The 20,934-nt window shown below is 44.7% G+C and overlaps 1 protein-coding gene across 2 annotated transcripts in view; it reads right to left on the reverse strand.

Moving 5' to 3' along the window:
* Positions 1-20,934, reverse strand: part of PSME4 (proteasome activator subunit 4) — an 84,536-nt gene that overhangs the window by 4,641 nt on the left and 58,961 nt on the right. For both annotated transcript variants that reach the window (XM_053383623.1, XM_053383624.1), the window contains 12 exons: positions 20,588-20,741; positions 18,717-18,786; positions 16,967-17,092; positions 14,910-15,062; positions 13,197-13,301; positions 12,153-12,244; positions 10,916-11,047; positions 9,919-10,127; positions 9,362-9,447; positions 7,199-7,327; positions 5,963-6,118; positions 1,925-2,087 (listed from right to left, as the gene is read on the reverse strand). In XM_053383623.1, coding sequence (XP_053239598.1) covers positions 1,925-2,087; positions 5,963-6,118; positions 7,199-7,327; positions 9,362-9,447; positions 9,919-10,127; positions 10,916-11,047; positions 12,153-12,244; positions 13,197-13,301; positions 14,910-15,062; positions 16,967-17,092; positions 18,717-18,786; positions 20,588-20,741 — 1,575 coding nt within the window. The remainder of the gene's footprint in view (positions 1-1,924; positions 2,088-5,962; positions 6,119-7,198; positions 7,328-9,361; positions 9,448-9,918; positions 10,128-10,915; positions 11,048-12,152; positions 12,245-13,196; positions 13,302-14,909; positions 15,063-16,966; positions 17,093-18,716; positions 18,787-20,587; positions 20,742-20,934) is intronic.

The raw sequence follows: 20,934 nt of genomic DNA on the forward strand, positions 1-20,934 counted from the left end.
CACTCAGCTCTATCTGCTGATGGATGGCCACACCGACTCGGCCCTGGACACACTGACCAGATGCTTGGAAGTTGTGGCTGGATGGTTTCGTGGGAGCCGATTGAAACTAAATCCTTCGAAGACAGAGGTCCTATGGCTGGATCGGGATGGCATGGGGATGAGGGACCAACTCCCTTCTCTTGCGGGGGCCCAATTAGTGCCATTGCCTTCCGTTAAGAGTTTGGGTGTAATCCTTGACGCCTCCCTTTCCATGGAGGCGCAAGTTACAGCAACAGCCATGGCGACATTTTTCCACCTTCGCCGCATCAAGCAGTTGGTCCCTTACCTTTCCCGCCCCGACCTGGCCACAGTGATCCATGCAACGGTCATCTCCAGGCTTGACTACTGTAATTCGCTCTACGCAGGGCTGCCCTTGAAGCTGTCCCAGAAACTCCAGCGGGTGCAGAATGCTGCAGGGAGGCTCCTCACGGGGTCTCTGCCATGGGAGCATATTCACCCAGTGCTTTTCAAGCTGCACTGGCTCCCGGTGGAGTACAGGGTCAGATTTAAGGTGCTGCTTTTGACCTTTAAAGCCCTTCACGGCCTAGGACCCTCGTACCTACGGGACCGCCTCTCCCGGTATGCCCCACGGAGAGCCTCAAGGTCCATAAATAGCAACACCCTAGTGGTCCCGGGCCCTAAGGAAATTAGATTGGCTTCAACCAGAGCCAGGGCCTTTTCAACTCTGGCCCTGGCCTGGTGGAACGCCCTCTCTCACGAGACCAGGGCCCTGCAGGATCTGATTTCTTTCCACAGGGCCTGTAAGACAGAGTTGTTCCACCTGGCCTTTGGCTTGGAGCCAATTTGATTCCCTCCCTCTCTTTCTTTTTTCTTTTCCTTCTCCTCCTGCGATGAGGCTACATTTTAATATTTTAATGTTTCAATATTTTAATGTTGTATTTTTAATTTTGTTTTTAAGTTGTAATCATTTAACTTGTTTTTATTATTGCTTGTAAGCCGCTCTGAGCCCAGCCTTGGCTGGGGAGGGCGGGGTACAAATAAAAATTATTATTATTATTATTATTATTATTATTATTATTAAAAGTCTGGTAGTTGTTTTTCTCTGGTGGGTGTTCCACAGGGCGGGCGCCACTACCGAGAAGGCCCTCTGCCTGGTTCCCTGTAACTTGGCTTCTCGCAGTGAGGGAACTGCCAGAAGGCCCTCAGCGCTGGACCTCAGTGTCCGGGCAGAACGATGGGGGTGGAGATGCTCCTTCAGGTATACTGGGCCGAGGCCATTTCAGATCTCCCTTTCTTTTCTTTGATGGAAAGGAGGGTTTGGGGCGCCTTGGCGTAGTACAGTATCCCTTCTGACTCTCCACAAGTCAAAGCAGAAAGGGAAAAGGGAGATCTGAACTGCATGTGACTTTTCAGTCCTTTCCCAACAGCTCCTGTGCTTCCAAGTTTGGTGGCAGATGGAAAGCAGAAACAGCAGGCAAAAAACAAACGAACGCCACCTAAGTAGCATGCTGCTCCCAATTAACATGCCTCACTGCATTGCAGCACAATCGAGTAGCTTGCAAGCACATAAGCATAATCTGCCGAGGAGCCCACCTGTGTGCTCACAAGCCCCTGGGCTTTGCACCTCCTAAAACTTCATGCTTCTAGCTTCCTCCTCCTACTTCCTGCTCCCCTTGGCAAAGTATCCTCAGTTGTGAATTTGAGTTTACTCTGGTTTGGTTCTCCCGTCCTCAGTCACTGCGCCTGTGTTGCCTTCCTGTTTCCTGAAGCAGCAGACTGACAGCTTCCAACGAGGCACCTTTTCCACTGCTTTGGACTGAAACTATTTCCAGTGGTGGTGAACTAGTCTCAGGCATGTGAGGACACCAAAGCCTGGACGAAGACTCTCTTAAGAAGCCATCATGTATGCCCCCCCTCCTTTTACCTGCAGGAGGAATGGTATCCACCACTGTGCTGAGGTCTCTTTTCCTCTTCTTCGGGAGTCTCCTCTTACAGAGCTGCTCAAAGTGAGTCTGCAGGGGGTCATCAATCACCAGGAAGTGGCACTGGAGCAAGCCGCTCAATGTGGTGGCCGCCATCTCTCTCACCTAGGGATGGACGAGGAAACCAGTTACTCCAGTGAACAAGTCTGCTCGACAAGTCGGCATTTGCTTCACTGCGGTATCTTTCTCAAACGACCCCGTAGTAAGTCATGATTTCAGTGATTGGCTTGCTTGGTATTCCTTGCTGTAGGAGTTCCTGCACTGAATTCAGCTGCAAACGCAAATTTTAACGTATGTGACGGGATGTCAATGAAAGCGGTTCGGTGGCGAGTTTGCTCACTCCGCGGCCAAGTCCTCTGACCCTGGGGTCTGTTAGCACTTCACCTTTCAGTTCAGCAGAGTGTGTTTAAGAATGGGCTCTATAGGCTCATTGCTTAACACAAATTTGAGTAAGGTAAAGGTAAAGGACCCCTGACAGTTAAGTCAGTCACAAAAGACTCTGGGGTTGCAGCACTCATTTCACTTTACTGAGTGAGGGAGCCGATGTTTGTTCACAAACAGTTTTTCCGGGTCATGTGGCCAACATGACTAAGCCGCTTCTGGTGAAACCAGAGCAGGACACGGAAACGCCGTTTACCTTCCTGTCAGAGTGGTACCTATTTATCTACTTGCACTTTTTGGCATACTTTCGAACTGCTAGGTTGGCAGGAGCTGAGACCGAGCAATGGGAGCTCACCCCATCACGGGGATTCGAACCGCTGACCTTCTGATCGGCAAGCACAAGGCTCAGTGGTTTAGACCACAGCGCCACCCGCGAAGTATAAAAATGAGAGGAAGTTGATCTCAAGTGCCTGTTAACTTCCTATGCTCATTTATTACGGGGTCTGCAGGCTGACTTTTAGCTTTGTAGAACTTTAGAATATTATGTTCAAGGGTATAATTTAAAGTGCTGGTTTGGATGCAGAGTGTTGGCAGGTGCTTGTACTCTGGAGAGCCAGTTGCAAATGTGCCGGCGGATGTCAACTTCTGAATAGTGTTAACTATGTGTTTTTGATTCTTTACCCTTTTATCACTTATACGGGGATTTAAGGAGCGGCGCACGACATGATCAGAGCAACTGGAAATCCAACAGGAGTCCAGAGAGGAGGAAACTGCAATAGTTTAGGCAACAGAGGCCCAGATCACGCCAGGGATCTTTGAGAGAGCAGTTTCAGAACAGCGGGCAGGGACTAGATTGAAGGATGCAGGAGCAGAGCTAGAGGAAAAGTCAAGGCAGTGGGAGTAAGAAGGGGCTCCGGGGATTTGGAAGTGAAGCAAAGAAAGGGGTCAGACCGATAGCTGGATAGGGAAGGTGGGTGGTTTGAGAACGGGGGAAACAGTGGCATATTTGAAAGTACAGACGTACCTTGAACATCTTAGTACTTGGGACATTTTGGCTTCCAAATGCCACAAACCCAGAAGTGAGTGTTTCAGTTTGCGAACGTTATTTGGAAGCCAAACGTCCCACAGGTCTTCTGATTGGCTGCAGGAGCTTCCTACAGCCAATCAGAAGCCGTGCTTTGGTTTCTAAACGTTTTGGAAGTCGAACGGACTTCCGGAATGGATTCCGTTTGACTTCCAAGGTACAACTGTAGTTAGAAAGGAGCCAAAAGAAAGAGAAAGAGGGAATTTCACAGGAGAAAGACACACCATTAGTTATTGGGGAAGACAAGGTCAAGACAGTGCCCAAGGAAGTAGGAAGAAGGGACTTGATACAAAGAATAAAAAGCCTCACAGAATGAATTTGAAAAGGTAAGAGAGCAATGGGATGTGGGAAGGGCAGGGGCTGGAGCAGGCAGGATTTGGAAATAATGAGGCTCACCCCAAGAACATGGCTGCCAGGGTGAGGAGAATGGGATATGGGGGGCATTCAAAGGGGAGAGCAGTTTTTCTTTATGATACCTTCTATTTAAATCAAAGCTGAGAACCAAAATGCTGGGAAGGAGATATGGGGGAATCCACTATTTCCTTCACCCTAAACAACCATGGTGCTGGAGGAGACTCTTGAGAGTCCCACGGACTGCAAGAAGATCAAACCTCTCCATTCTGAAGGAAATCAGCCCTGAGTGCTCACTAGAAGGACAGATTGTGAAGCTGAGGCTCCAGTACTTTGGCCACCTCATGAGAAGAGAAGACTCCCTGGAGAAGACCCTGATGTTGGGAAAGATGGAGGGCACAAGGAGAAGGGGGCGACAGAGAACGAGATGGTTGGATAGTGTTTTCGAGGTTACTAGCATGAGTTTGACCAAACTGTGGGAGGCAGTGGAAGACAGGAGTGCCTGGCGTGCTCTGGTCCATGGGGTCACGAAGAGTCGGACACGGCTAAACGACTAAACAACAACAACAAAAAACAACCATGCCAGGCACAACCTAGCCTCCCCTTGATGGCAGAAGCTGCTCTTGTCTCTATGTAACACAGAGAGAGAGAGAGAGAGAGAGCGAGAGAGAGAGCGCAAAACATCACTGGAGTAACAAGTGAGCACCATTTTAGGGCTTGCCAGCTCAGGGCAAGGAAACGCAAGATTACCACCACTGCAAGATTTGAGGTTTCCATGGCAACCAGGTCACAAGAGATTACACACAAGGAGGCGCTTTGCCGATCTGTACTGCTGTTTTGCAAGAACATACTATTCATCTGGCGATTTGCAAATTTGCTCTACAAATTAGTTCCGCAAGTCTGCATTGCTGCTAAAGAGGGAACAGCAAACAGCGGGGGGGGGGGGGCGGTGTTTGCTTGTTTTAGACAGCAGGATAAATGTTCCAACTAACAGCGGTAAAAGGATGCTAGTAGCATTCATAGGATGCAAGCAGAACTCATGGCTATGTAACACTGAAGCAGGAACCAGAGACTGCTTCAAATTCAAAACACCGCCTTCCTGCAGCAGTTAGGTCACTAGCAAACCTGCTTCAGGAACTACCATTCTGGGAAACAAAATGTTTCAGAAACCTCTCTTATAGCCAACAGTAAAGTTGCCCTGGTAACCTATCGCTCGGTTCATTTGCCTCCATAAATGGTTATTTCACTCACACATGAACAATGTTATGTTTGCAGCTTATGTTTCATATAATCAAAATATCGCATGAGAGCACTAGCAACCATAAAACAAACTTCTGCTGACCTCTTAAATATACAGTAGATACCGTATTTTTTGCTCTATAAGACTCACTTTTTCCCTCCTAAAAAGTAAGGGGAAATGTGTGTGTGTCTTATGGAGCGAATACAGGCTGCTCAGCTATCCCAGAAGCCAGAACAGCAAGAGGGATTGCTGCTTTCACTGCGTAGCGATCCCTCTTGCTGTTCTGGCTTCTGAGATTCAGAATATATTTTTTCTTGTTTTCTTCCTCCAAAAACTAGGTGCGTCTTGTGGTCTGGTGCGTCTTATAGAGCAAAAAATACGGTTATTAAAAATGCATTCAGTGCCTGGGCAAAGTAAAAGACAATGCTGTATCAGAGAAAAGGAGGAATGTCATGACAAAAGAGCATGACAAAAGCGAAGCATATTCAAGGCCCTCTGGTTTCAAAGGGGAAGACTTAAGCGTATGCTGGCCTGATGGAAGCAACAAAGAGTGTAGTTGATAAAACTGGGAAATCGAATGGACCTTTGCAGAGCAAATGTAAGAAACAACAATGGAAAAGCTTTCGTGTTGCTGAAATGGACAAGCTAACTAGAATAATCCAGGTGTGAAATGAACATGGGAAACGTAATAAACTACTATCAAGTGTTTTCAACTGATGATGTTTTTTGCAGTGTTTGGTTCATATATGGATCATATTTTTAAAAGAATAAACCTAATTTTTCCACCAAGATCAACAGAACTTTTAAAAGTGATTAAACTTTGGGCAGGATGGTGCCCTGTTACCTACGAAGCTCAACTTTTATTTTGCAAACATGGATTTTTCACAGGCTGTCAAGAAATGCAAGCGCAGGTATATTGTTCACCTCAAGCTGTTCATCTTCTAGCAGTCTTATAATCAGCCATCTGATGTCATTTACCGCTTCTTCATTGTTTAGGAAGATAAAAAGATTATAAAAAACCATGGTCTGGAGGTAGGTTAGCACTGTGTACCTAGCATGCCAGGAACTATTCTTTGCTGTCTGCAAAATAACAAAATAGCAGCAGTTAGAAAAAATTAAACAGGCAATTCTTCAAGTGGAAGCAAAGATCAGCCTGCATTTAAACCACCATACAGAAAAAGCAAAAGCTCTCCATAGCTACATTTCAGAATTTATCTACAAGTAGACATAGCAGGTCTTTTGCTCTAATGCTCATTTGTCCTAACACTCACTCCTATTTCCATGCCCAATCCCCTCTCCTTAATTCCTCAGATGACAGCTTAACTTCTGGGCTTGTTGCTGGCGTCTGTCTTAAGAGATAATGGAGTACGCCTCTAGGGGTGAAGTCAAACCACTGGGTTAGCCACTGGGTTAGTGCCCTTGCTTGGATTGTCCAGTTCATTAATGGCATGAACCCTGTAAAGGTGGGGTAGAATTCAGTAGGTCTCCATGAGCAGAGGCAGCAGAGATGCACTGCACCCCAGAGGGAATAATAATAATAATAATAATAATAATAATAATAATAATAATAATATAAAATAAAATTTATTTATATTCAGCCCTCCCCAACTGAAGCCGGGCTCAGAGCAGCTAACAACAATAAAAGTAACACAGCATTCTAAAATCAATTCATTTTAAAATCAATTCAAAATCAAATTAATGGCAACCATTGGGCTAGAGTTCTGTGAGGATTACCAAAGGAGGGGGTCAGGTTGTGCCCTGGCCAAAGGCCTGGTGGAACAGCTCTGTCTTGCAGGCCCTGTGGAAAGATGGCAAGTCCTGCAGGGCCCTAGTCTCTTGTGACAGAGCGTTCCACCAGATCGGGGCCACGGCCGAAAAAGCCCTGGCTCTGGTTGAGGCCAGCCTAACCTCCCTGTGGCCCGGGATCTCCAAGATGTTATTGCAATAAACAGGTCTTCCCTCCACACGCATACCACTATAGGGACGGCCATTTTGGTAGTCATCAAATAATTCAGAATTTTATAGAAGACCCGCCCCCCCGCCCCCCCCGCCCCCAGTATTGAAGCAGAAGGCATTTACTGTCAACGGTTGCCTTGAGGGAATGTTGACACCACGAAATATGCTTTTGTTGTTTACACAGCTTAAGAAAGCGCCACATACTTGTTTTAGCACCTGAAGTACCAAAGGCACTTGTTGAGGGTACAGCAATCCCTGAGACATTAACGACAAGCACATCTTAGCATCTCTCTTAAGTTCATCGTAGCTGTTGTCATTTTCTACAGGTGCGATCTGTGGATGGAAGAACAGGAAAGGTGAGTGGACACAGGTTGAAGACCAACAGCCAAAGAAGGTTTCTTTTTTGTACAATGAATACAATGCAGGACAACAACGGGGGAATGCCACAGAGCTTTTCAGCTTCTCCAACTAAAAAGATGGGATCAAGGAAATATTCAAGCCTAAAGCCCCTAAATGCAATATTGAAGTACATTCACAAAATAAGCAACAGCTGAAGTGTGCTGCTTGTTTCGCTATTAATATGCCTACTCCAAGGACACTGAGTAGATGTCACTACTATGATCTTCAGGTGTTATATAAATTTACAAAGAATAATAATACTTGGCTCTGAGAATCTAGAAATATACAGGGATTTGGACAATGAAATTGAGATTTTAAAGCTTTAAAGGGAGGGGAAATTGCCTCCCTGAAATATTTCTGTATTATCTGTCTAATCCCCTTAACTGAAACAGGACTTAAATAGGACAGGTGTTTGGTGGATTGCTCCCAAACCTTTAGTGGGTTTCCTCTGAAGCATACAAAGAAATGAACATATGCATTGAATTCTCAGCAGTATTAAACCTGAAAAGACTTCCCTAGCTCAAGGCTTGTCATCTTTTACAATTGGGCAGCAAGGGTGAGCTATGGCAATTTAAAAAATACAATATTGAAAATAGTTTTAAACAAATTACAGTCACAAGAGTGGATAATGAAAAACCACACGCAGTGCCTCATCAAGCCCATCTTGCCCTTAGGGAAGCAGAGAATTGAAGAGTTGTACAATCTCCTAAAGAAATAGATGTCTTTCAATTTCAATTTCACTGCAATTTTGTGCCAATCTTTGGTATACTGCTTTGTGAGTCCCACCTGAAAAGCAGTACATAAATACCTTCAAACAATCAATCAAAGAGTAGGTGTAAAAGCCAAAATAAGACAAATAATTTCTCTCAATAGATAAATTGGATGTAAAAAGAACTGTTTTAGGCAGAACCTGTTAATATGGCATGAGTTTCTATGTGTAAGTATTTAGACAGAGAGCAGTTGGAAAAAAAGAGTTACTTTAAGTATTATGTTGTTGTTTCTAACAAACTTTTCATACTTGAGAAATGGAAGAAGTGCTTAAAGAAAAATAAACGCAAGTGTAAATCTTCCTTAAATTTGAAAAAAAGAAACTCTAAGATTTATCTGCTTCCACTGGTATGCTTTTGAACTGCTAGGTTGGCAGAAACTGGGACAGAGCAACGGGAGCTCACTCCGTCAAGTAGATTTGAACTGCTGACCTTCCTTTCGGCAAGCCCAAGAGGCTCAGTGGTTTAGACCCCAGCACCACCTGGGTCCCACTATTTGTCAAGCATTGTTCATAGAATCATAGAGTTGGAAGAGACCACAAGGGCCATCGAGTCCAACCCCCTGCCAAGCAGGAAACACCATCAGAGCACTCCTGACATATGGTTGTCAAGCCTCTGCTTAAAGACCTCCAAAGAAGGAGACTCCACCACACTCCTTGGCAGCAAATTCCACTGTCGAACAGCTCTTACTGTCAGGAAGTTCTTCCTAATGTTTAGGTGGAATCTTCTTTCTTGTAGTTTGGAACCATTGCTCCGTGTCCGCTTCTCTGGAGCAGCAGAAAACAACCTTTCTCCCTCCTCTATGTGACATCCTTTTATATATTTGAACATGGCTATCATATCACCCCTTAACCTAAACTTGTTGGTTTAATGTGTTCAGGCGTTACCATATTTTTCGCTTTATAGGATGCACATTTTCCCCTCCAAAAATGAAGGGGAAATGTGTGCATCCTATGGAGCGAATGCAGGCTTTTGATGAAGCCTGGAGAGCGACAGGGGTCAGTGCTTGCGGATAGCAGCCTGAAGCCCAGGGAGCGCAGTGCCAACTCCTGCTGCGCTCCCCGGGCTTCAGGCAGCTATCCACAAACCTTCGGAGCGCTCCCCCAGCCCGCAAGCTAGGTGCACCCTATGGTCCGGTGCGCCCTATGGAGCGAAAAATACGGTACCTCTGAAGCCTAAAGAGAACTAACAAACCACGTACCTTGAAAAACAACGGCAAGAGCTGAAGCTGTTCCGCAACAGCTGTGGAAAAGGCTCTCCCTGCACTTGCCATCAACCACTTCAGAACTGTCGAAGGCAGAAGAAAGGCAGACATAGCCACAAGGTCAAACAGAGCACAGCAAGACACAGGCATGGTTCAAACTAATCTTTTCCAACTATCAGCTACCTTAAAAACACAATGGTCGATATTGCCCATTTGATAATGAATTTAAAATGTTGTTAGCATTCCCAACAGGAATTATTTGGATTGTCATATTATGTTTTATTATCTCGCTGCATTTTGAAATTACCAATAATTTAAAAGCATTTATAAATTTCTTAATATTAAAAAAAAATCTCTCTGAGGCACAATATGAAACAATCAATATTAGGCTGCTTGTTGTAATGATGCACCTGTATATACATTTGCTGTCGCGATTTGAGTTACTTTGGGTGACACTCATGTGGAAAAGCGGAATGAAAATTGAAATAATAACTCTCAAATAAGTACAGCTGGGCATTTAATTTGGTGTGCGCAAGTTTAGCACAGGCACTTACTGGTTTTCAAGAGTTTAATGCCCTGAGTTCGCTCATCTTCATCTCCGACTCCGTTCTCTTCCATAACATGATTCTGAATTTCTTCATCCACTTCCGTAAGGGGTTTGAGTTTTTCAAGTATTCGGGAAGTGAACTCATGGACATGGGGAGATTTTGTTGGAGCGGTATTTGGTAAGGAAACATCTATCATGAAGATGTATGTCAGAACGCTACACGAAAGAAAATGAAGTATACACGTTTAATATTTCCCTTTAAACCCTATTTTGTGAAAAGAGTTCACAAATTTGTTACAGAAATCTCCACTCATTCTAGTTCCTGGGGAGAATCTGGCAGCTTCTATAGAAATCTAATGGCTAAATAATACATTCACAAGAGTCACACAGTAGAGCCTTCTTGAGTGCGTTCAGATTGTTATGTGAGAAGGGGGTTGTACGTTTGAATGCTCCATGTAAAAGGGTCCTTTTGTGAGGAACTAGCATCTGAGAGAGAAGAATACTAGCTTAGCCTGATATGCTGTTTTTCTATGAACAGAGAGGGTTTTGTTGTTGTTGAGGTGGGGCATTTAATCATACAACCTCCAGCATTCTGAAGGAAAGACATATTAATATTTGACTCCGAGGGCCTTCTGGCAGTTCCCCCCCTGCAAGAAGTGAGGTTACAGGGAACCAGGCAGAGGGCCTTCTCAGTAGTGGCACCCACCCTGTGGAGCGCCCTCCCATCAGATGGTCAAGGAAATAAACAACTATCTGACTACCTGACAGCAGCCCTGATACCTGATAGGTGTTTTCTTGTGTTTTTGTATTTTGCTGGAAGGCGCCCAGAGTGGCTGGGGCAACTCAAGTCAGATGGACGGCGTATAAATAGTAAAATTACTATTGCTATTATACCGTATTAAAGGCTTCTGCCTGACAAGGTCACAACCCAAAGGAAGAGAGCTCCCATCCTCTGGCTTTCAGCTGAGGGACTAAAAACTATGCACGGGCTTGAGAACACTAACCTTCCTATCCTCTCTCGGACATTTTTGTAAACTTGGGTGAGTTTCGGCTCTAGGTACTTCAGCAATCTGTGCAGCAGCTCTGGTACTCGCCATTCTTGCTGTGCAAGACCTCCTTGCAGGACATACAGTCGACTAGGAAGGGGCAGGGGGATGGGGAGGGGAGCGGGGAAAGACAGAAAAACATACAGTAAGGTCATAACTTAGGGAAGCACACCTTTATCGCCTCCCAAAGACCCCAAGGCACGACACAAACAATTCTCTTACACTTCATTGCTCACAAAAGGTAGGCCAATGACTTAATTTTTTGCTTGCAATAAACCAAGGGACCTAGCAACAGGCATAGGCAAACTCGGCCCTCCAGATGTTTTGGGACCACAACTCCCATCATCCCTAGCTAACAGGGCCAGTGGTCAGGGATGGTGGGAGTTGTAGTCCCTAAACATTTGGAGGGGCGAATTTGCCTATGCCTGAACTAGCAGCTCCTCATATAGTTAAAAGGGGGAGGGGTGGCCATAGGAACACATTCGCTGGAAATGAAAACCACCAAAATTGCAGTAGTACAACCTGCACGGATATTAAGAATAGTTCCAGCGGCTCTTTAATGTGTCTGCTTTTGGATGCAGCTTTGTCACTGGAAGTCCAGGCAGCTTCATCTCTTACCGGCTGCATCTGGCAAGAAAGTCAGGACCATTCCCGGACCGGGAAAGCTTGGCTGGGTTAGTTCATGTACTGGCTATTTCAATACAGTGGTACCTCTGGCTGCCAACAGGATCCATTCTGGAGGCCCATTCGCAACATGAAAAGAGCGCAACCCGCAGCGGCGCGTCTGCGCACGCGCGGCTTGCGACTCGCCGCGTCTGCGCATTACGTCCTTTTGCACTTCTGCGCATGTGCAAGCGGTGAAACCCGGAAGTAACCCTTTCCGGTACTTCCGGTTTGCTGCGGGACACAAACTGAAAGAATGTAACATGAAGCGGACGTAACATGAGGTATGCCTGTATTGGATTACTGCAGTGCACCCTAGGTGGGGCTTGATCCAGAAGCAATTACTGCAGTATGATGTGGTGCAACAGCTGTCAAGAGTGAGAACCCGTCAGCACGGGAACAATCTGTTCTGTATAAATATGAGCCCCACTGTCTTCCACACTTTGGCCTACGACAAATAGGCAAAATTATTATTAATTTATTATTATTATTATTATTATTATTATTATTATTATTATTATTATTATTTTACCATGCATCAACAAATGATCCTCCTTCACCGCTCAACGGAGACTCCAACAACAATTCAAACAACCAGTGCAATTTTCGAGGGTCCCTGCTCTCCTGTATTAACAATTTTAAAAGGCAAAAGGGGCAAAATGATTTCTGGCAAGTGAAATCTTGGTAAAGCTTTCTGAAAGACAATTCAATATCCAACATTTGTGCTGTTAAAAGAGTGGGTTCTATTGCATAACAACATGTTTTGTTTTGTTTTTAAAAAAAGCAAGCGAGAAATAAGAATCCAGACAGAAGCCCTCATCAAAAAAAATATTGCAGCACCAAAATGCCAGCGTTTATAAAATGTTCTTTTTGCCCTGAGCACATACCCGTTTTGTCTCTGAGCATACCAAAGCTTTGATCTAAGCCTTATCGCCAATCCTAAGCAGGTTACTCAGAAGTGTCACTAAGTTCAATGGTATTTATTCCCAAGTTAAGAGTGCACAAAACCCCATCCCTGGGCTATAATCTTTTATACAGATTTGCTAGGGAGTAAGACCAGAAGCAAGACTTAGTTTTGAGTAAACAGCCAGAGGGCTGAATCACAGGTCTTCAAAAGTACGTTTTCATCCAAATTTCTAGGTTCATGTGAAAATTAAGACTCAGCAGCCACCGCTGTAATTTCCTGTCTAACTAAGGCTTAGATTACATAACACGTCACATTTGCAGCACCACAAAAAAGAGAAAACATAAGAGCAAAGTCCAAGCCTTGCCCTGTGCACACCAGACGGATTACAGAGAGCAAAAAGTGGACAAAAATGACTGCAAAGGGGAGAGGCATGGAGAAAGGGGAAGCAAAAGTGAAGAAGACTGAGAAGACACCTTGCCTTGTAGCAACCTGAGCTACAGGGCAAGCTGTGACAGAACCACCTAAGAACTGAAGAGTTCCTCCCATACCTCAGAATAGAAAGGAAGAGGCTTGGTACCCACCTCACTGAGGAAAAAGAAGAGAGGAGAACTATACCGCGTTCTTTCTTTTTAGATACAGCAAATTAAAAAGGAAATACGCAGGACTTACACATGACGTTGCTATACAGGTACCCCAGTCATTGTAGGTTTCCACTGTTATGTTGGATAAAGCTGTCCTAAGAAGCGGACACAGAACTTTCCAGAGGTTCTCTACCTGTACAAAAAGGAAGAACAGGCAAAGAAATCATGAGAAGTGCGTAGGCACGTCCGACCCGCCCATGAGGCTAGGCAAGGCAGCTGTCGCAAGTGGCACCCTCCAAGGAGTGGCATCCTGTTCTGCTTTGCTGCCGGTCTCTAGGAGCAGAGAGGGACTGGCGGCAGATAGGGAGGGGAGATCTCCCCTCCCCCACGAGAGGTGGTGTGATGGGGCTTTGCACCTGCTTCTCCTGAAGGGAGGAGCTGTTGCAACGCCTCACTGCTGGGCGGGAGGGGGTATCCAGAAAGGACCTCCTCTTTCCCCCTGCCCAGAAGGGGAGTCTTCTTACGGTGTTTGCTCTCTCATTGTGGGGGTGGCAGCAGGTCTCAGGTGCTGAAACACCTTGAGCCACCCCTGTACGTATGACACATGGACTCTCTCTTAGCACTGCCGCTGTATTTTTATGTTTTGTTTTCTTGCATACTGCTCAGATACTGCTTAAGTTTAAGCCGTCTCAACTAAAAAACCAAACAAAAAACTCAACAAAATTTAATTTCTTACAAGGATGTGGCAAGGTAACGTTGCCAGCATGGAAATCTGAAATAGAGCTCCTGTCAGAATCTCTGCAGCCTAAGATCTGGAGGAACCCAAAACCAAGAACACAGAATCCTTAATATTTTGGGCCAATGGCCAACCTTAAAGGATCAGAACAGTAGTTCATTCTTAATCTCAGCTACTCATGATTCTGATACTAAGGGGTAAATATACTTTAGCAATTCCATGTATTTGTTTAGGAAATCCCAGAAACCAATGAATATCAATGTACAACTTTTACACCGAGGTGGAGCGGGCTTAAAAAAAAAGCAATGATTTAAAACTGGTATTATTTATATATGTACAGGAATTCAAGGTAGCTTTCCTAACCACCTTGGGATTTCACAGGTTTACATTCTGTGTGCACTGGTTTTAATTATTGCATTTTATTTTGCTCTACAACACCCTGTGACACTTATGATGAAGTGTAGTATAAAAAAAACCACCTAAATAAATATACCGTATTTTTCGCTCTATTACACGCACCAGACCATAACACGCACATACTTTTTAGAGGAGGAAAACAAGAAAAAAAATATTCTAAACGAAATAGTGATATATGATTTTTGTGGTTCATGCTGTGGCCACAGACATGTGATCTGACAGTGAGTTTGGAGTAGCCTAATGCAAAAATCCTGAGGATCCATGTGGATCCATGCTTTGTAACCACAGAGGAGGGAAGGAAGGGGAACCATGGATCCTCTGCTCACGACTGCAGCAGATCCCCCCCGCCACCCCCAGGCATTCACTCCATAACACGCACAGACATTTCCCCTTACTTTCTAGGAGGAAAAAAGTGAGTGTTATGGTGCAAAAAATACGGTAGGTTATGTTCAACAAAGCACTGAAAAAGTAGTTCCGTCATCACAAGCAATGGCCCTTTTCCTAAATCTGTTCTGGGGGTTTCCGCAACCCTCCAGATCCTATTTGGCGGACACTGTGGGGGACATGCAGGGGGGGGTGAGAAAGTGGTAATCCTTCTGCATGCGCAGCTGTTTCGTTTTTGCAAAAATTAAGCAAAGTACACACTACCTTTTCAAATGTCCAGTGCTTAGATCCTCTTATCACACCAGCTATAATTTCAGCTATGCATCGTTGGGGACTTTCGTGAGAATCTATTGCCAAACGTTCTAAGTGGGGTTTCAGTACAGGCAAGAAGGCATCATCAAAGTTTCTGAACAAGCCCTGTTAAAACAAGACTCATGGTTTAGTCTTAAACTCATCACTTTTACACTTTTACGAAAAGGGCTTGCACAACCCCTAATGTAACTATTACAAAGTGTTAATTCTAGAAAAACATGAAAAATATAATCAAAAGGGGTACTTTCCCATCCATTAATACAATGCACACTTTCCAAAGTTGTATTAAAAATAAAATAAGGCATGCTATAGACATAGATTAGGATAAAGTGGTACCTCGGGTTACAAACACCTCAGGTTACAAACACTTCGGGTTACAGACTCTGCTAACCAGGAAGTAGTACCTCGGGTTAAGAACTTTACCTCAGGAGAACAGAAATCGCGTGGCGGCAGCGGGAGGCCCCATTAGCTAAAGTGGTACCTCAGGTTAAGAACGGATTCAGGTTAAGAACGGACCTCTGGAATGAATTAAGTTTGTAACCAGAGGTACCACTGTACTGGTCTTAACTTTAAAAGATGCATAAGCCATGAATGAGAGAAAAGCAACAGAGACTTGTGTTGGAAGTGTTGCAGTTCTGTGCCACCCCCCCCCCCAGAAATAAGAGAGAACCCTCCTGCATTTGCACATGCCTACATAGGTGCATGAAATTATATTTTTCAACATTTCCCTCAAAATATATTTGCAAGCAAGCTCCCCAAAAGCATATACAGTGGTACCTTGGGTTAAGTACTTAATTCGTTCCGGAGGTCCGTTCTTAACCTGAAACTGTTCTTAACCTGAAGGACCACTTTAGCTAATGGGACCTCCTGTTGCCACCACGCTGCCGGAACCTGATTTCTGTTCTTATCCTGAAGCAAAGTTCTTAACCTGAAGCACTATTTCTGGGTTAGAGGAGTCTGTAACCTGAAGCATATGTAACCCGAGGTACCACTGTATTGCCACTTTTAGAGGGTCTCTTTTTAAGTGGGCATCTGTCTGCCACAGGAGACAATAGAAAAAATTTGCCAATTAGGAAGAAAGTCAAACTGTTGGAAAGTTAGACCACCTGCTGTGGCTGTAGAGTCTCTCTCTCTCTCTCTCTCTCTCTCTCTCTCTCTCTCTCTTTCTCCCCCCCCCCCCAAATGTAAGTCTTTCAGAAGGCAATACAATGAATATAAGCACAGCAGATTCTGGGTTGTCCGCAAATGAAAACTCTGGCTCAAAACAAGTCAGAAAATAAGCTCCAAAGAGGTAAGCAAAGAGAAGAAGAGGAGTTTGGATTTGATATCCCGCTTTATCACTACCCTAAGGAGTCTCAAAGCGGCTAACATTCTCCTTTCCCTTCCTCCCCCACAACAAACAGAATAGAAGGGCTAAAAAGGGGGGGCAACAGACCCCTGGACGGTTAAGTCCAGTCAAAGGTGACTATTGAGTTGCGGTGCCCATCCCCCTTTCAGGCTGAGGGAGCCAGCGTTTGTCCACAGACAGCTTTCCGGGCCATGTGGCCAGCATGACTAAACCGCTTTTGGTGCAACGGGAAACTGTGACGGAAACAAGAGCACATGGAAATGCTGTTTACGTTCCTGCCACAGCAGTACCTATTTATCTACTTGCACTGGCGTGCTTTCAAACTGCTAGGTTGGCAGGAGCTGGGACAGAGCAACAGGAGCTCACCCCGTCATCGGGATTTGAACTGCTGAACTTCCAATCAGCAAGCCCAAGAGGCTCAGTGGATTAGACCACAGCGCCACCTCCCTTTAATAGAGGGGCTAAGGACAACTTGGTCATGGTACTCATTCACAGCTTCATAAACTATGGTTTAGGAGACCTTGGTTCAATTGTCCAAACTGGACCAATATGCGGAATACAGAAGTTTAACTGCATGGGTCATATATTATAGAGCTTTTCACCAAGGATTTTATCATTTTCTAGAAGGTGTAACTAATCAAAGAAGTAGATAACTGGTTACCTTGAAGAGGCAAAATCTGCGAGGATTAAATTTATCCTTTCCTTTTCTGTCTTCTAAAGAAAGAAACTTGATTAACTGCTCAACAAATTTCGGATCAGAAAAATGATCATAAATGATCTGCTCCGCCTGTAAAAAAAGAAAGAAACAAGAGCACAATGAAACTAAAAGGCTTTTTTGGTTCGTACAACAGTCAAGCGTCGTCCTGGAAAAAAGTCTGCATAGTTTATGGTCTCAGATATGTGACACCTTAACAAAAACAGGCATTTGGGGTCAAAGGAAACATTATTTACGAGTGCAGCTCATTTCAAAGCAGCTGCATTTTGTGCAAATACCGATAGAAATCTGGGTTCCTGTGAAATTAATGAGAGCCAGGACATCAGTTGCTGCAACTCAATTGACAACCTTTGAACTAGCCTTATTTTTCCATGCTCATTAGAAGAACTGCAAGACTTTCAGAATCCTGGCAAGGACAAAATAAATCTTAAGCTTTGAAAGACCTTGTGTAGCTTTCTACAGCAATGCTTTTCCTTTTGCTAACTTTCCATCCTCGGTTCAGCAATCATTTTGAGTTGACAAGACAACCCACATGCTTCATAAACCAGTGTGGTGCACTGAAAACAGGTGTCGCTAACATGGTGTGCTCCAGACAATTTTTTGGGTCTACATCACCCCTGACTACTGGTGATCCAGGCTAGGACTGATGGGAAAAGCATTCCAATAACATCGACAGAGCACCAAGTTGGCTGCCGTTGAAGTAAAGTAATAGCCAAAGCATCCATGGGGGTTGCCAGAAATCATCAACTTTTTTTGAATGGAAAACTGCTCATTGCTTATATGGAGAATAACAGACTGTGAGTGCCTCCTGGCTTGGGAACAGAAACTGAAGGGCAGGCCCAAATGGGAACAAGTAACACTAATTCAGGGCAAACCGTTGCTTATGACTTCTTTTACATGTGCACTGGGTCACATAAATGAGATTCTATAATGGCCCATGCAAGAATCGCTTCATGTTGCAATTACGGTGGTACCTCGCAAGACGAATGCCTCGCAAGACGAAAAACTCACAAGACGAAAGAGTTTTTGGTTTTTTGAGTTGCTTCGCAAGACGAATTTCCCTATGGGCTTGCTTCACAAGACGAAAACGTCTTGCAAGTTTGTTTCCTTTTTCTTAAAACCGTTAATACAGTTGCGACTTGACTTCGAGGAGCAACTCATAGCACGCGGTGTGGTAGCCTTTTTTGAGGTTTTTGAAGACTTTGGTGATTTCTGAAGCTTTTCCAAAACTTTTCCGAAACAGTGCTTCGCAAGACGAAAAATTCGCAAGGCGAAAAAACTCGCAGAACGAATTAATTTCGTCTTGCGAGGCACCAGTGTATTGTTAAAAACACATGTGCAACACACTCAAGAGAACCTGTGTAGCAGCTGCTTTTAACAAATGTTCCCATTAGGTAAAATGATCAAGCTATTACATTTATCATTTATAAACTGAATCACCATGGGGGGGGGGGCAGGCAGGATAATGTGAAACATGATCAGAATAACCATTATTACCAAAAAGTTCTATGGTGTATAGGGCAGTCATTAATTGCATTCTTGTTTTGCCTAGGCTCTATGTAAAATCCAGATTACACATTTTGGCTTTGGAATTGTTCAAACATACACAATCACAACAGGAATAAATATATATATGCTCAAGCTTGACTCAGTCCCAGAAAATACTTTCAGTGGAGTTTTAAAATATCACATTCACCTCTGAAAGCTCATCTCTACTCCTCCCAAGCTTTGGTTGCTCTTCAGCAGAAGCATAAATCTCCATATTTCTAGAAATTGTGAAGAGAAAAATAATAATCAAGATAGGTTTCAATATTTTTGAACAAAAAAATGTAGGTACAGCATTTCCTGGGTCATTGTTCCAGTATAGCAATGACAAAGGGAGGCAAACTGTAAGAGCTCAAACATGTTCTTTTTAAAAAGGTAGCCTGGCCAAATCAAAATTTAGACCCCACTGCAACTCACTGTAGCAAAATGTGTTAGGTAGATAGGTAAGATCAAACTCCAAAGAGCTGAATATGTTTAAAAGGTATATTGGAGAAATAATGTTGCTGCTGCCCCAAAACAAGAATAAGTAGAGTATGTAGACTGTTGTATATCAGAAGAAATGTCTCCGCCGGCATCGTTTAGCCCGGACACTGAGGTCCAGTTCCAAGAGTCTTCTGGCGGTTTCCTCACTGCCTGAAGGGAACCATGTAGAGGGCCTGATGCCCTCCCATCAGATGTCATGGAAATAAACAACAACTATCTTAAGAACTTAATTTGTTCTGGAGGTCTGTTCTTAACCTGAAACTGTTTTTAACCTGAAGCACCACTTTAGCTAATGGGGCCTCCTGCTGCCGCTGTGCTGCCACTGCACGATTTCTGTTCTCATCCTGAAGCAAAGTTCTTAACCCGAGGTAATATTTCTGGGTTAGCAGAGTCTGTGGTTGGGACGCGGGTGGCGCTGTGGGTTAAACCACAGAGCCTAGGACTTGCAGATCAGAAGGTCGGCGGTTCAAAACCCCGCAACAGGGGGTGAGCTCCCGTCGCTCGGTCCCTGCTCCTGCCAACCGAGCAGTTCAAAAGCACATCAAAGTGCAAGTAGATAAACACGCACTGCTCCGGCGGGAAGGTAAACGGTGTTTCTGTGCGCTGCTCTGGTTCGCCAGAAGTGGCTTAGTCATGCTGGCCACATGACTCGGAAGCTGTACGCCGGCTCCCTCGGCCAATAAAGCGAGGTGAGCGCCGCAACCCCAGAGTTGGCCACGACTGGACCTAATGGTCAGGGGTCCCCTTTACCCTTTACCTAGCGGAGTCTGTAACCTGAAGCGTATGTAACCTGAAGCGTATGTAACCCGAGGTACCACTGTATAGGGATGTTTTTAATGCTTGATGTTTTGCTGTGTTTTTATTATGTTGGAAGCCTTCTAGAGGGGCTAGGGCAACCCAGTCAGATGGGCTGGATATATGTACTACTACAGTGGTACCTCGCAAGACGAATGCCTCGCAAGACGGAAAACTTGCAAGACGAAAGGGTTTTTTGTTTTTTGAGCTGCTTCGCAAGACGATTTTCCCTATGGGCTTGCTTCACATGACGGAAACATCTTGCAAGTTTGTTTCCTTTTTCTTAACACCGTTAATACAGTTGCGTTTTGACTTCGAGGAGCAACTCACAGCACGCGGTGTGGTAGCCTTTTTTTGAGGTTTTTGAAGACTTTGGTGATTTTTGAAGCTTTTCCAAAACTTTTCCGACACCGTGCTTCGCAAGACGGAAAAAATCGCAAGATGACAAAACTCGCGGAACGAATTAATTTCGTCTTGCGAGGCACCACTGTACTAGTAGTAGTTGTTATACCAGCAAGACAGCCGCTAGAAGACTGCTGACAGAGGCAACAAGGGAGCTTTAAGTCTCGCAATGGGGAACATGTGGCCCTCCACAAATCCTTGAACTCCAACTCCCATCAGCCTCCACTAGCACAACCGGTGGTCCATGATGATGGAACACCTGGAGGGCTACAGGTTCCCCATCTGTGCCCTAGTGCCTTCCAGGTTCACCAGAGGAGGGGGGGGGGAGAAGCCAGTACTTACCGAGGCCAGGTGTAGTAACCCCAGTGTGTTTTCTCCACGAAACGACAGGCTTCCCAAGCTTCTTTAGTCTTTGGTAACCTTGCACTGTCATAATGCAGCCACTGGTTGTCAGGTCTGTCGCCGGCCCTGATCTCAGGAAGCTGAGGGGCTCCACCTGCTCACACACACAAAAAGAGAAAGCAACTGTTACCGTATATTATTGACCCTGTGATTCCGTTCCTGTGACTGGAACTATTTTATTTCTTTATCAAATTTATATACCGCCCTTCATAAACGATCAGCTTTTTTTAAAAAAACAAGACAGACAGTTTTAAGAATTTGTATACATACCATTTCCCCCCCCCCAC

This window comes from Podarcis raffonei, chromosome 3, assembly GCF_027172205.1.
Source record: "Podarcis raffonei isolate rPodRaf1 chromosome 3, rPodRaf1.pri, whole genome shotgun sequence".
Classification (NCBI taxonomy): domain Eukaryota; kingdom Metazoa; phylum Chordata; class Lepidosauria; order Squamata; family Lacertidae; genus Podarcis; species Podarcis raffonei.